Below are 16,323 nucleotides of genomic sequence, written 5' to 3' on the forward strand. Positions count from 1 at the left end.
ATAGAGGTGATCGTCCTGGTACCCATCACAGTCCCTGCTCTTCCCTCTTCACTCCTTAAGCACATAAGCAGGTCCTGCATGATTTCCATTCTTGTAAGCGGAACGAGCAGGTGCTGAATCAACAAAGCTCAGGATTCTGGCATTAACTTTAACAAATTCTATCTTTAACCAAGTTCTGCCTCCTTGTAATTTCTCTCTTCATAATCCCTTTTAATATACATTTCTCTCCATTTCTCACACTGCTTTCTTCATTTCATAAGGCATCCTCTACCAGAGAGGTCCAATCTTCGGCCTCTGGGCTGCAGGTGGATTATGTGAGGACTGTTTTGTTTATCTGTGGTGTCAGATATCACGAAAATTATGTGCAGACCTTTTTATTTGCTCATCAGCTTTTGTTAGTGTTTGTGTATGTAATTTGTGGCTCAAGACAACTCCTCTTCCAATGTGCAGGGAAGAAAAATGGTTGGACACCCCTGCCTAGAGTGGATGAAATCTCCATTGTTACGCTCACTTACTATTGATATGTATTATCCATTTGACACTGTTGTGCCAATTGTCACTGAAATACACTAAACATACTGGTGAGAGTTTCTTCCTTTCACCTTATCTAGTTTTTCTACTTCTTCCACGAAGCCTTCTATGACTATTTCATCATGGCTTCTAAAGCCAATGGAGATAATTTTTTGAGGTGTAGATGGTTGAAGGATGACATGGGAGGTAGTCATAATCTTGTGGGTTGCTTGTTGGATCTAGTCTCTAATCTACTGACACCAATTATAAATGCCACAAACCCACTCATTGGAACCATGAAGGTACCATCAGAAATTCTGGATTTGAAAAAAAAAAAAGGCCAGGCTGGGCGCAATTGCTCATGGCTGTAACCCTGCCACTCTGGTGAGGCTGAGGCAGGTGGATCACTTGAGCTCAGGAGACCAGCCTGAGCAAGAGTGAGACCCCCCCCCCCATCTCTATGAAAAATAGAAAAAGTAGCTAGGTATTCCGGCAGGCACCTGAAGTCCCAGCTACTCAGAAGCTGAGGCAAGAGGAACGCATTAGCCGAAAGGACTGAATTTGCTAAGAGCTATGAATATGGCACAGCAATCTACCTAGGGCAACAGAGTGAGACTATGTCTTAAAAAAAAAGAAATTAGGCTAAGAATGGTTGTGTTAACATACGTGTTGCTCACATTACAAACAGGATCCATTATAAGGACTCTGTGGTATTACAGTGTTATAAATATTTTTCAGATGCATACCTATTCTTTAATAGGTTATAAACTTACTAAAGACAGTGGGTATCATATTTTTAACTCCAGCATCTGTTCATTCATGCACACATAGATATTTATTATATGCTTTAATCTACTTTAAATGCTAAGGTACTGTATTAAATTCAGTAGTGAAAGCCTCTGTTCTCATGAAGCTTTCAAACTAGTGGGGATTTACAAATAAAACAGTTTAAAAACCAAATAAATACACAATATGTCAAGAAGAGATAAGTACTCTAAAGAAAGAGAAAGTAGGATAAGGGAAATAGGGAACAATGAGAACGGAGAATGCTGTTTCATATGAGGCGCTGGGATAGGCCTACGAGAGTAAGTATCCTTTGAGCAGAAACCCCAAGGAAGAGACGATGTCAGCCATGTGGGTATGTAGATTATCTTTTCTGTTAAACTCTTTGGCTCAAACAACAAACATTTTTTATGGTGTCAGTGGGTCAGGAATTTGAGAATGGCTTAGCTAAGATGGTGTTGGCTTAGGGCGTTGGGAGGTTCCAATCAAGCGGTTGGCAGGGGCTACAGTCACCAAAAGGCTGGAAAGGAAATTTAACAGAAAGGGTATGCCTCCTTCTATTTAATGCTACAAAGAATTCTACCTACTATGACTGTATAGAAAAAACACAAAATTAAAATAACCTCCAATTGATTTAACTCAGACCATATAATGGTTCTGCCCATAAAAATGGGGCAAAAAAATTATTTCCACCTTTGCTTAAATTTTAAGGCATTTTTATTTGGAATTCAAGTAAGTTCTATGTCGTGATAGTGATTGGAAACATAATTATTCAATCTCATTAAATTTATAGGACGAAACAGACTATTCTGCAGATGGATGAGGGTGGCAACCCTAACGTTTAAAGCTATGTAAATGTGACTAAGTGACTCAACGGAGACCCCAAACATAACAATGTTTGAAAAGATCACTTCTATATTTTGATCTATTTCTGTGAAGCTATCACTTATCTTGGAACATTAGACAATTTCTTTTCCGAATTTAACTGCAGAACAAATAGTGGTTTTGACTGTATTTCATAACTATATCCTAACTACTTAACTAAATACATGTTACTGTTTTAAAATGCAAAATTAGATTTTACCCACAAATAAAGTAACTTTAGAATGGGTAGCCAGCCTCCTGTGGCTTAAAATGCTGAAATGTTTGGAAAATGCTCAAATAAAATACATTCATTTATTGTACCTTACAATAAACTGAGACTTACCAAAGACGAACTAGTTTCTTGTTTTTACAAATATTCTGCTGCTACCATTTTGTTATATTGGATCACTCTTTTAATAAACGGGGTATTCTATGCATCATAATTTATAATTACATCTCTTCAAAGTTAGAATTTTAATATATTTATGAAGATGTCTTTTAGAAAAAAAGAATAGAAATTATGCATTCTAGGGAATTGATTCTAAATGTGGAAAATACTCGTTTTGAATCATAGCAATGATTGTCAAGTGATGACAGTTGTAAGGATAGATTTCAGAAAGTTGGTGAAGAGACTCAAAGTTCTAGCTAAGTCAGTCAACCACTTTCAGTCTTCAGAATGATTTTAAAATCAAAAGGAACTTTGTCAAAGAACAAAATTTTCCAGGGTTGTACTGCACACATTTTATATTAAGCCTAGGAGGCAGTTTCCACGGGTAACAGAAGGACAAACTGGTGGGTGACACTTAGTGTGCCGTTAGTTAGAATGGGGCCAATGCATCTTCTGTAAACACCATGATCTCTTAGAGATAAAATTTAGTGGAAATACTGGTAAGGTAGGCAAAAATATAAAATATACAAAATAACTCCCCACCCCCTAGAGAGCATGACATTTCATGATTTGGGGGTAGTAATACTAAAATAATTTTTTAAAAATTACTTAACCTCAAAAAAACAAAATCTTCGAACTGCGAGATGACTTTGTAACTCATCCCCACTTTTAGAATGAAATCTTCCCTCATCTCTCCCCTGAAGTCTCTACTCCATGTCACCCCCTCCAAGATCATACATCCTCCCATCTAAAACCTTGCAGGGAGGCATAGCCCTGCCTGCATTTCCATTGCTGATTCCCAACGTGACACATTAGCACTTCTACCTAAGACTATCCCAGCCTTTAGTCTGGGTCAACCCCAATGGACTCTAACAATGTGATTGATCTAAAAATGTAAAAATACTCATGGTAATTTCTGCTTAAGTCCTTCTGTAGTCACCTTGAGTTTTCAGGCTGGCGCTAAACAGCCTCTTGTTCTGTTTACCTCTCTTGCCTCAGCCATTGTCACTTTCTCACAGACCCTTTACTCTTGATGACTTGAACTACAAGCAGTTCTTGAAGGCACCCTTCTATGTCACACAGCCCATCATTTGCTTTGCAACCATTCAGAAGCCTCATTGTTCCTCCTCTTCTCAACAATACCCCTCTCTGCCCTCCAGGGAAAGTGAGGCTGGGCCAAGCTCATTCCTCTCTTTCCTTCCAAACTCAGCTCCAGCACTACATTTTCTTTCTTTTTTTTGAGACAGAGCCTCAAGCTGTCCCCTTGGGTAGAGTGCTGTGGCATTATAGCTCACAGCAACCTCCAACTCCTGGGCTCAAGCGAGTCTCCTGCCTCCGCCTCCCAAGTAGCTGGGACCACAGGCGGAGGCTATTTTTTGGTTGCAGCCATCATTGTTGTTTGGTGGGTCTGGGCTAGATTCGAACCCACCACCTTAGGTGTATGTGGCTCGCACCTTAGCCACTTGAGCCGAGCACTACATTTTCTAACTGCTGTCATTGCACTTGTCGAACCACACTGTTACCAGGCTCTGATTCACGAGAGTATCACGAGCCCCTACCTGTGGGTAAACACTAAATTGCCTTATGTGAAGTCCTATTCCAAATCTCCTGGCTCATGTAGAATGTTATTCAATCAACACTACTGGTAATTTTAATTTTCTTAATAAAACTATAAACTAAACTAAATGTACAAACTGTATGTAACAAAGATTTCCCAGGTGCTATGACAGAATATTGTAGAACTTGAGTTTGTTTGACATTGGGAAGATCAGACAGAAGGAATACATATTTCCACTAAAGGAGGGATAACTGGATGGTGAAATGCAATCTGGCAGAGTCTAGTAATGTTATAAAATAGGAAAGAATAAACTCTAGTATTTAGGGACAATAATAGCACACTAACTCTTGGATGCTCTCAGAAGCTTTCGGGGGGATAATAAATGAGTCTGGCTTTTCTGGGGAAGTAGTGGTAGGACAGTGCCTAGAATGGCAACCAGCATCACCAGAGAAGAGGTTCTGATAGGCTGACATAAATGCAGAAGACTTGGGTGGAAAGGTAAATAGTTTCAAATACTTCTGAAGGGAATGGTGGAGATATTGAGATGCCTGACTGTTCACTACCAGGAAAACTGCATCAAATTGGGTCTTTGTTCTCAAAGAAATCAGGTCACTTGACTAAATAAGACTTATAAGCCCCAAGATAAGGCTCCATTTGCTGATAGGTAGATGGAAGTGGGTATATTGTCAGAGGAAAGAAAGACATCCCTACCTTACCAAAGGATTCAAAGAGAAAAGGAGGCTCATCTAAGGCTAAACTGCCTGACTAGACCAGTCTGGTACTGCCACCTGGGACCCATCCATACACGAGCTGTGCAAGTCAATATACAAGCTAAAGATGGAGTTGGTAGGATTAGAATATCAGCTGGAGAAAATATTTTTTTCCTGATAGTAACAATCACTTAAAAAAAATTGTTGTTCCAGGCCGGGTTTGGTGGCTTACACCTGTAATCCTAGCACTCTGGGAGGCCAAGAGCAGATTGCCTGAGCAAAAGCAAGACCCCATCTCTAAAAAATAGCTGGACGCTGTGGTGGGTGCCTGTAGTCCCAGCTATTTGGGAGGTGAAGGCAAGAGAATTGCATGAGTCTACTCATTCTGTCACCCTGAGTGCCGTGGTGTCCTAGTTCACAGCAACCTCAAACTCTAGGGCTCAAATTCAAACTCTTGATTCCCTTACTTCAGCCTCCCAAGTAGCTGGGAATATAGGTGGTCCCATAACGCCCAGCTAGTTTGTTTATTTTTAGTAGAGATGGGGTCTCTCTCTTGCATAGGTTGGTCTTGAATGGCTGAACTCAAGTGATCTACCCATCTTGATCTCCCAGAGTATTAGGATTACAGGCGTGAGCCACTATGCCAGGCAGATTATCAAGGATTATTTTTACATAACCATTAGTTCAGACTATGTTTCTTGGTAATCAGAAATTATGTGACAAAGGTAACAAAGTAAAAACTTTTGATTTAAGAATTTGTTATCAATGACTCATCAACAAAATCCCTGAATACCAACTCTAAGCAAAGGATTTGCAAGGAAGCAGTCACTTCTGATAGTCTATGACAAATCTGGGCACAGGCTTTGTGGGTTTTTTGGTCATTTTATCTTTGATTTACAATGTCTGAAATAGTGGCTGACAGTTAACACATGATCAGTCAAAGTTTGTGGAGAAGAATTAATTAAATGAATAGAGAATTAATGCAAGTTGTATTATATAGCACAGTTATGTAATAATATACTGTGTTTGCATCTTACATAAAGTAAAGCTGAATGCACTCAAATGTCTAACTCTTAAAAAATAAATGTAGGCACCTGGAAGCTCATTTAAGCAGCAGTAGCAGAACTGAACACCTACAAAGTCATTTTCATCACAGGTAGGAACTTGTGAATGACTCTAATGACTTATCAAAAGAAAAGGATATTGAGTGTAGGAATTTTCTCTTTCTCCTTTGGATCAGCAATCAGATTCACTCAGATCACTGATTCATGAATAGCACTATATTCTTTGAATTTTCAAGTGGCCAGTGCTTCACAAATGTTTACATTACAAGTACACACTCAGCCATCTCTCCTTTTCTCTGGTGTGGTATTCCGTGATTTTTAGCCAGACAGAACTTGAGAGTTTCCTTTATGATTTGTGTTCTTTTCTCAGTATAGTTTTTAAACAAAAAAGAAATATTTTTTCCTTTCCAGTGACGTAAGAGTACTTGAATGACTGATATGCGCTCAGAATTTCAAATGTATGCATTTTACACAAACAACAGAGTTGATTTTATTTTTTAAGTGAATGTTTAAGCAACTTAAGATGACTGGGCTGTGAAACACTTGTGCTGATTTCTGGATCTGTTTTACTTTTTGATAAAAGTTTGATAAGAAAAGGGTGAAAAAAAATCTACATTTGAGATAAAAACTTGTTTAAGCTTTAGACATTCATCTAATAACAAATGTGCAGAAATTAAAGGGGCTCAAATACTTTGACTCAATCCCTAAAAACGATAGAGTTCACAATTTTCTGAAAGAGCAGGCGTATTACAGGTAATAAGAGTGGTTTTAATATTGGAAACATAAAGGTAATAGCAAATTAAACTTTGATATTGACTGAGGAATTCTTGCTAAGGAACAATTCAGGAATTAAAAGGTCACATGGGCTTCCTATGTTATAACTATTCTACTTTTATGTCCTCAAAGCTCCTATTTTTTAATCACTCATATGAAATTATTCATAACTGATTTACTGCCTTGGACAGGAGTTATTTCCTCATCCTATTTCTTACAAATATCTTCAAAGCTCTTATAACCTAGATGGCAACAGAGGAAGTGAAATGAAATGGTATGGGGGGGGAGAAAGGGCAATGCTCTTAAATCAAAGAGCACACAAAGGTGAATGGTTAGGCTCATGAATATCTCAAAAATTCTCTTAGAATTTTGCTCCAGGGGAGCCTTTCACTTGCATCACCCAAAGGAAAAGCTAATAATAGAAACTAAACTAAACTGAACAAAATAGAACTTTCTTGACAGTAATCATCAAATGAGCATCTCTTAGAAATTAATCACTTTATTAGCCGGTAAGCAACCACGAGAAAACATTTCTCCTACGGGACACTTTTTCTTGGACTAGTACAGGAATCCCCTGCCCCTTACCCATAGTTGCTCACACCAGGGTTTTGGTAACACACGGTTTCAATTATCCCTGGTCAACCTGCTCTAAAAATAGGTGAGCACAGTATAGTAAGATACTGAGAGAGAAAGATAGAGAAAGATCATATTCATATAACTTTTATTATACTATATCATCATAATTGTTCTGTTTTATTGATAATTATTGCTAATCTCTTAATGTGCCTAATTTATAAACCAAACTTCATCATAGGTTGTATGTATAGGAAAAACCACAATACAGTACATATAGAGTTTGGTATTATCTGTGCCTGATCCAGTGGGGGTCTTGGGACATCTGGCCTGTGGATAAGGGGTGACTACTGTCCTTTTCCCGCTTACCTGATAGGAGCACCTTTGGCTTGTGCTGGTCTCAACAAGACTGTGATGGTGGTGGCAGTTTCATTGAGAGAGGCATCAACTCCTTCATAGTCAGGTAACGTTGGAGCTGATAAGTGATTAATGAGAGGGAAAAAAGGTTCAGTCAGTTCACAGTGATGTATCATAGGTCAAGATGAATAGATGATTTTAAATGAGGGGAAAAAAATCAATTTAATACCTAATTATCTACAATGTACTTGATTCTGTAGCATAACATCTGCCATTGAATGCTAACCCTGGAAACCTAAAAGCATCAAAAGCTATTAAGTGAAGATATGTTGTTGAAATGCAAATAATCGGCAACTTCTGACACACATCCAAACATTTCACAGCAACTTTAAACTCTTGGGCTCAATTAATCCTCTTGCCTTAGCTTCCCTAGTAGCTGGGACTACAGGCACCCATAATACCCAGCTAGTTTTTCTATTTTTAGTATAAGACAGGGTCTCACTCTTGCTTGGGCTGGTCTCAAATTGGTGAACTCAAGCGATCCAGCTGCCTTGGCCTTCCAGAGTGCTAGGATTACAGGCATGAGCCACTGTGCCTGGCCTAAGACCCAGCATTCTTATCTGGAGTGTATTTGCAACTGTAGTCACAAGAAAATGCGTGATGAATAGGAACCATAGTTTGTATTTACCACACCATTAGTTGCCAGATTCCTAAAATGAAGAAACTTATAAATTTTCAAATATTTGATAATGTTTAGCTGAGGACTCCTTAATCTTAAGCTAGGAGAAGAGTAACTTCAAATGGCTTTTCATGATTTCCCAAAGGTGTTTAAAGGAGTATACCCCCAGTGAAATGTGTACCTTATCTTCATTACTTCATTTGCCATTACTGAATATACACTACGCATCAAGTTTTATGAGAAGTGCTGTAAATGTAAAGATGAACATGGCTACTGGTATTTATAGTATTAAAAGTCAAAGTTCACATTTTCTGAAAAATAAGACTCATAAAAAAATGAACAAACAAACAATAACAACAAAAAGACTACAGTTAAATGTTCAGTGGTCTAAAGAAAAGACAATTCTCCCAAACAGTGGTTCTTGAATTTGTGGATCAGAAGCATCTGGAGGGCTTCCTAAAGCACAGATTGCTGTCTCTCTCCTTACAGTTCCAGATTCAGAAGGTCTGGGGAGAGACCTGATAACATGCATTTCTAGAAAGTTCTCAGGTGAGGCTGACGATCTTGGTCTGAGGACCACATTTTCTAGATTAGTGTTGGGAGTTGGATGATTAAACAGAGACGACGTGGAGTTTAGGTCATTGTTGAGTTCAATCTCAAAAAAAAAGAGTAAAAACTCCTCAGGTTGAAAAAGCAAGGACTAAAATTCCAGAGTAAGGAAACAGAATATTTGAAGATAGCAAAACGTGAATGGGAATGCTGTATTCTAACAGCTGTACACAGTCTGCTGTACCTGGACCTCTGAGTTCACTGGAGGCCGTGGAGGAAGAGGAGAGTCCTATAATGAAGGGCTCCAAGCGCCACTAATCGTGAGTGCATGTTTGGACTTTATTCTACTGGATATAATCCAACAGATTTTGAAGATATTTAAGAAGAAAATACCTGGTTTTATAAGATTGATATGAAAATATTTTGAAGAAGTTTAAGTCTGAAGGCGGGGATAACAGATATTTCAATGATCTGTTTAAAATATGATCCAGATGAAATAAAGGCATAGTGACATTAGGAGGAGACAATCATCTGAGAGTTCTTTAGGAAACAAAAACAACAAATGTTAAATAAAGTGCACACATAATATGTAGATGTGAACTGTGTGCATATACGGGTAGGTAAGTGTATATTAATAATGCCTCTGACCGCTGCACTTCTAATAACTTGATATGGCTTTTATTTAAATTGCTTTAAAAATGCTGAGGGATGTAATTACTGGGCTTAGGAAATAGAATTAATAATAAATTATCTTAAAAGTTCAAGTGATGCTGAGAACCACACTAACCACAAATGTTATTAGCCTTAGCTGTGATTAATAGTTGTACTCAACGTAATGTGATTACAACCAAGATTTTAAGGTACAATCCAGTACTCATTGTACTTAGGTTAATACAAGTGAAACTGCAATTAAATAATTCAGAGAAAAGCCTAGCTCAGTGTTTAGGTCTTTATAAGGAACCTTCTCATATATTTCTCTCATATATCTGAACGATATATGTATGTATGTATGTAAATATGTGTGTGTGTAGGTATATGTATATGTATACATCTAAAAAACATCTGTTTGTTCAATGTTTTTAGTTTTATGTTTATATAAATTATATATCCATCTCCACTGAAAGATCTTACTCAATTATAGCAATACTGCTAATTCTACAGGGTAGAAAACACGTGTCAGTACATCATAACATCGTCAAGTTTTAAATTCAAGTTAAGTGACTGAATAAATATATTAAACTGATGATTTAGAATTGTTCTATCAGGAAATAAAAAAGCAATTAAAAAACATTGTTATTTTCTAATGCAATGGATGATATTTTAACACTCTTTTTATTAGAACAGTAAGATAAATCAAGTGTTATGCAAAGGGTCTACAGCTCATATTAAAACAGCTAATTTTATTTATTACATAAATTTCTAACATTTGATTCTGTTCAATACATTTCCAAATAAAATTTTAGACTTAAAATAAACCAGGGAGCATGAATTTAGAGCATGTAGCATCCTCATATTTATGATACAAATGTTATAAATTCTGAAAAATGGTAAAATTGCTAATGAATATTCTGATGCATCATTAGTATATGCTATATAGAACTATAATAAAAATGAACACAAATAAAAATAATTTACAAAGTCAAAATTAGTATATTTATTATATTGTACTAATATAACTTTATTATGCAGCTGACTTTTAAAACATTTATTTTTCAAATTTAACTATTCAATAATATATGTTCATTTTAATAATATTAAATACATAAGAGAAAACATTATATAAAACTTTGGTAAACTTAGGACATATTTCAACGCCAAATCTTAGTAAGAATTTAATCAGGTTTAACTGATGATTTGACTGAAGGAGAAATAAGATCTGTAAATAATCTAGTCAAATGCAAACTATGCAACTGTGAACATAACAGAGTGTAAAACTTAATTATATTTGTTTATCTCCCTAAAATTCTCCTGCATGTTCCCAATCTGAAGTTTGGATGCGTTTATGTAAGATTTCTAAGAGAGAAAGAAAACCTGTTTGTTTAAAATTATCAGAACATCAGAGCAAATGGAAAAAAGACAAGCTACGTTGTACTATAATACTAGAGCAAGGATCTTTGACCCTTTTCTTGAGACAATCCATTTACAGTAAAGCTCTGCTACCATAATAATACAAACTCCTCAAAAGTACAATCTACTAGCATTTATAATGAACTCTAAAAAGATTTTAAATAAAGACATTATGTAATATTTTAAAAGACTATCAAAAATGACTATTTGAAACATGTTTAGGTCTGGGTACACTACATATAATCAATAATCTGTACACAAATAATTCTATAATGTGCCTTCAATTACACATAACTACATTAAAGATCCAATAAGGAGATGAGTTATCTCTGGGTGTGTATGTAATTCCTCAGGACACGCTACTATAAACCATGAGCACAGTCGATTCTACTTGTCCTTTATTCATATGCATACCTGAGATATTGGTGGTCACGTTGATGGCTGTGGCAGGCCCAAAGCCTTTGATTGTGCTCGCTCTTATGAAAAACTGGTATGTGGTTCCAGGGTGGAGATGCATAAAGACATGGTGTGTACTGTTCCATAAATTTGATACAGTCTGGGGAGGTCCAGCCACTGGGACTGCAGGATCAAATGATCTTATGCTGCTATAGCTGACCTGTTTTAAGAAGAAATATATTTCCTATTACACATAAATCCAATATTAGTAACAACAGTTGTCAATAGACCCTTTTAAAATATGGTAGTATGAAAGAGCCCCCACATGGAATCATTCAGAACCTCTTCCCACATGTTTTCCTTCTCGCTTTGCTATGGTTACTCATGTCATTCGGTATTTATCTTTCTCCCTCTCTTTATTTTTCACCATCTACCTACAGATACATCTAGAGTTATATCTGACAAGACAATATGCATAAGTTAATTTACCTAGACATGCATACATACATGCAAAACACACCTGGAACATAGAGTGTTCAATAAATGTTTATTATTAACATATTTTATGTTTTGTCCAAGTCACATAACGAATTTCATGTAAAGAGCATTCAAATATGCTCACATAGTCACAAGATGCAAGACTGAACTAGTGATTCTCATTCCCAGGATTCATTCTCTAGTTACTAGAGATTTAAGCCTCTATGCTCTCTAATCAACACTGACCGTGTGGGAAGAGAACTACATGTTTGTGCGATTAAAATGTTCCCATCATTTTTTTTCTTTTTAGTTTCTCTTATTTGAAAAGATAAAGATTTATATTCAAATTTGACATGAAGCGCGGGAGTAGTCAGTTACAATGTACCTTGCTTTTTGGTGTTAACTCCTTACTCTGAAACAACTGACATTCAATGGCCTCTCCTACATCCCAGTATGATATGAGTTTCTTAATTTTATAGAAATGAAAATTGGGATTTTTATATGTAATTATTCATTACTGTGACCATCAGAAAGTCTGTGTGACCAGAAAATAATAAAATAATATTCCCTAAAATAATAAAACAGCAACAGAAAGCATGCATTTACTTAAGAACAATGAAAATTCTAAATACTCTACAATGTATATTTTGATACTCAATTTTAAAATCAAAGACTTCACAAATTATGACAAAAAAGAATGATTCCAATCCCTAATCCTTCCTCACTTACTTCTTTTCCATTACTTCCCTCTAACTTTTTCTTTTTTTCCCCCCTAAGATTCCTTCAATCCACATTTCAATTAACTTCCTTGTTCTCCCAATACCTCATATTGAGTGATGATTCCATTTGGATCCAAAGGTTCTTTCCAGTTCAAGAAGATCTTATTTTCGAAGGATGTTCCTTGAAGAGATTTAACTGGTACAGGACCAGGCACTACAAAGATATGCATTTATTGGTTATGAGGATGTTGATATCAGAAAAAGAAAAAACAAATTGTGTAGGCAAGATAAACAAAATTAAACATAAAATAAATAAAAACGTATTCTTCAAAAGAAAATAAACTATATGACCCATCTTCTGACTTTACTTTGATATATGGGAACATAAAGAAAGTCTATAAAATTATACAGCAGAAAATGTAGAAATGCAAAGTAATTTTTATTCAAGAGAATATTCTATCACCTCTGAGAATTGTATAAATTATGTATTCTCATTTTCTCTGTTGTATACCTCTAATAACATGAAGATCTTATTTGTAATTTGTTTCAAGAACAGGGTTATATTCCCTGAAAGATTTTTTGAAGATTATGATAATCCCCTAAAGAGCCTCTATAAACAAAGTTCATAAAACAATGAATTATAATAATAATTAGCACTCTTTGGACTCAAACACCAAATCACATAGCACTGACTAGAAATGCCCATTAATAGCAACCTGACATTTACAGCTTATTTTCTATACTTTAAAAAGGCAGTGTTACTATAATTAAAAATTAAATTTTTAATTTTAACTATAATTAAAAAAATTATGTTATATGTTATACACGCATAGGTTCAAATGTCATTACTTTTAAATGAAAATCACTTTTTCAAAGCTAAGAATCAGCCATTTTGTAAAATTAGACTTGTTTAAAACTCAACAATCTGCATAACTCCTTTTGAAGTATCATAGTACCAAACTATGACCGGATTTACAAATGTCACGTAATAGGCAACACACAACAGCAAGGTGGAATCATGCCTCAGCTTCTCTTGACCAAACACAAGACACTTCAGCTAATAGGTAGTCCCCATCCCTGGGTATTAACAAGGTAAGTTCTGTACTTAGTTTGAATTTGTACATAGGTTGAAACAGGTATATTTGTTTCTGAGTGGGAGCTGCACATAAGTTGGATGTTTGGTATTTGGGAATTGTATTACGTATTTTCCTTTTATATCTTTAAATACCTCATTTATTCACATAAATATACAGTTTCTAATTCTGATCATATATTAAAATGTATGCTATCTATCCCACATTGCTTAAAACCTTGTTTTCTTTTAAAAATATCACCTAATATTGGACAAGTATGCTTTTTAACTAATATTTTCCCTTAATCGAATGTTTCAGTGAACTTCACACATGACATTATCTGGAAATGTTGTTTCAAAGTAAACAGCAATTTTGTGAGGACTGAAATAAATTAAAAATCACTGGATCACAGGAAATGTTGCATCATGGTCAGCAGCATTGAGAGATTCTGCATGATCTGTCACAAGAGTAAGGTTTATTTCTATTTCTAAGGTGACTATGGATGATGTTATGACCTCTGAGACAGACAACATAATTTGGCACATTAATTGTAAATTCATAAAGGAAAGAAATCCACCATAAATAGAAAAGATGCCCCCGTTAAACATCGGAAGGTATGTTTCCGCGTCTGTCAGCTGAAGGCACAGAGGGAAAGTAACCAAAGACATCGCGCCCTTCCTGCTTTGTAGCTTCAGCTCAGGCCATGCAGCCAGGCAACAGAAGGGCAGTGACAGTCCCTGTGTGCCATCTGCAGACACTGCTGAGGCAGCCATGGGCATCGGTTGGTTTTTCAAGAGAGTACCTCTTGTTTCTGCTCTATCAAATGACAAACTCCTGATTGTAATTAAGGAAAAGCTATTCCTCTTTGTATGTCTCAAATGGAAAGTGGATGTCAGGGAGTGGAGGGAGCAAAATCCCAATGAGTAAATTAAAGTTTATTTCATGGCACAATAACAGTCATGGTCCCCCAATACAACTTGGCCTCAAAATACTATGAAATAGAAGGGATGTATTTCAAACTGGGCCCAAACGGTGACTGTTTAAAATGCTGACGTAATTCTGCATTGACGTGGGGTAGAATTGGAGAGCAGCTTCCCTTGAATTTTGTATTCCTATGTTCTTCTTATACATGTTCTATTTTGTCAGTAGAATTCACTTCAAGTACCTACAGGTCACATTTGTAAGACGGAAAAGTTTGTGGGGAAGTTATGGGCAAGAGAGTGCTTATATTATAGTTGGACTAGTACAGTGAGTGTACTACAAGAGTTACCTACACTTAGATGAACTTCAAACCGCCATAAAGAAGCAGGGGTGAGGTGTGGCCACAGACCAGTTATAGTCAATAACTCTACATTTGACGGAAGAGGACGTCTGCAGTTATAAGAGACAACGTCTCCATGTAATTATGATTTGTGTTAATGCAACGTGAAGTTACTAGAATCATTATCTTGGCAGTCTACAGATTGCTGGGAATGTCACTTCACATTTCCAAATCAACAATTTGTAACGGAGACACAATGCTGACTTTTATTCCCTGTTTGATATTTACATGAGTGCTGTTTCAGCTAATTTTTGTTGAAAGTTCTTTAAAATATAACTCCCAAAACGGAAAAAAATGATATATGGGTGGGGCAAGATTACATTAAATAAGCATTATGGCCTTTAAAATGTAATAAATGTACATTTAAAAATAGCTTTGTAGTCTCAAAAAAAATGTCCCCAAACCAGGCTTTTCTGCTGAGCTAACTTCATCATATTGATTTTTATGAATGCTGGAATAAAAAATGAAAACAAAACCTCATATGAAAAATTCTGCCCATGTGTTAAAAAATGTGTGCAATAAATTAAGTATAAATTCTACCTTAGGGTTCTGGTGGGAAATCGTTGTAGCCTTGCTCTTGTGATTTATGGTTACCCCCAGAATTCTTTTCATAAAATTATATCCTTTTATTAGGTGGTTGATAATTTATCCCTTTTCCACGAATATAGGCCAGCAATCATTTAGCAAGATAGACTTAATCAGATCATCATAATCCATCGATCTTGCAACAACAGATTATGAATTAAATATTCTTTTCCCCCAAAGGAACATTAAGACTCATCAAGTACCAAAAGCTCACATGTACAGATTTGAAGACTGAATTACTTACAAATGCTTCATAACATTTTTTCACAATTTAGTGATTCACAGTCACTAAATGCTATGCGAACAAAACAAACAAACAAAAAAACACACTCACAACAGAAGAGATTCATTGGTGACCACACTATGAAATAAGAAGCTATTCAGTATCATTAACTCGTAAAAAAATTCTATAAAAAAAGGTTACTACAATTAGGTTTGAAAATAATATTAAAATTAGAATATACAGCTAATGTCATTTTATTTTCCCAAGACTATTCTGGATAAAAAAACCAGCACAGTCTTAAGATTGATCAATGTAAGGCATAATTTAAAATTCCAAAGCAATTCGTTCCCTGATTATTAGTCTAGTCATATGTGTACTGAAAATGCATTTAAAAATTTAATGCAATATAAAAAAGATTAAATAAGGCTGACTGAATTCTATTCTTTGTGGGAAAGAAAGACAAACCAATACAAAATACCATCAAAATGTGTTGTATGGCTGGACAGTGATTGGCTAAAGAAAACATAAAACTTTTGTGACCAAGTCTACCATTACCAGTTAAGAAACCATGTTGTGGCTCAGCGCCTGTGGCTTAAGCGGCTAAGGCGCCAGCCACATACACCTAAGGTGGCGGGTTCGAATCCCCAGCCCGG

At 35.9% G+C, this 16,323-nt stretch overlaps 1 protein-coding gene across 2 annotated transcripts in view; it reads right to left on the minus strand.

Moving 5' to 3' along the window:
• The window catches only part of PTPRK (protein tyrosine phosphatase, receptor type K), a 548,103-nt gene that overhangs the window by 117,894 nt on the left and 413,886 nt on the right, over positions 1 to 16,323 (minus strand). For both annotated transcript variants that reach the window (XM_003781656.3, XM_012806133.1), the window contains exons 9-11: positions 12,573 to 12,682; positions 11,291 to 11,492; positions 7,594 to 7,699 (exon numbers count right to left, since the gene is read on the minus strand). In XM_003781656.3, the coding sequence (XP_003781704.1) occupies positions 7,594 to 7,699; positions 11,291 to 11,492; positions 12,573 to 12,682 (418 nt within the window). The remainder of the gene's footprint in view (positions 1 to 7,593; positions 7,700 to 11,290; positions 11,493 to 12,572; positions 12,683 to 16,323) is intronic.

Source organism: Otolemur garnettii, unplaced genomic scaffold (assembly GCF_000181295.1).
Source record: "Otolemur garnettii isolate 467f Iridium unplaced genomic scaffold, OtoGar3 scaffold00002, whole genome shotgun sequence".
Classification (NCBI taxonomy): Eukaryota; Metazoa; Chordata; class Mammalia; order Primates; family Galagidae; genus Otolemur; species Otolemur garnettii.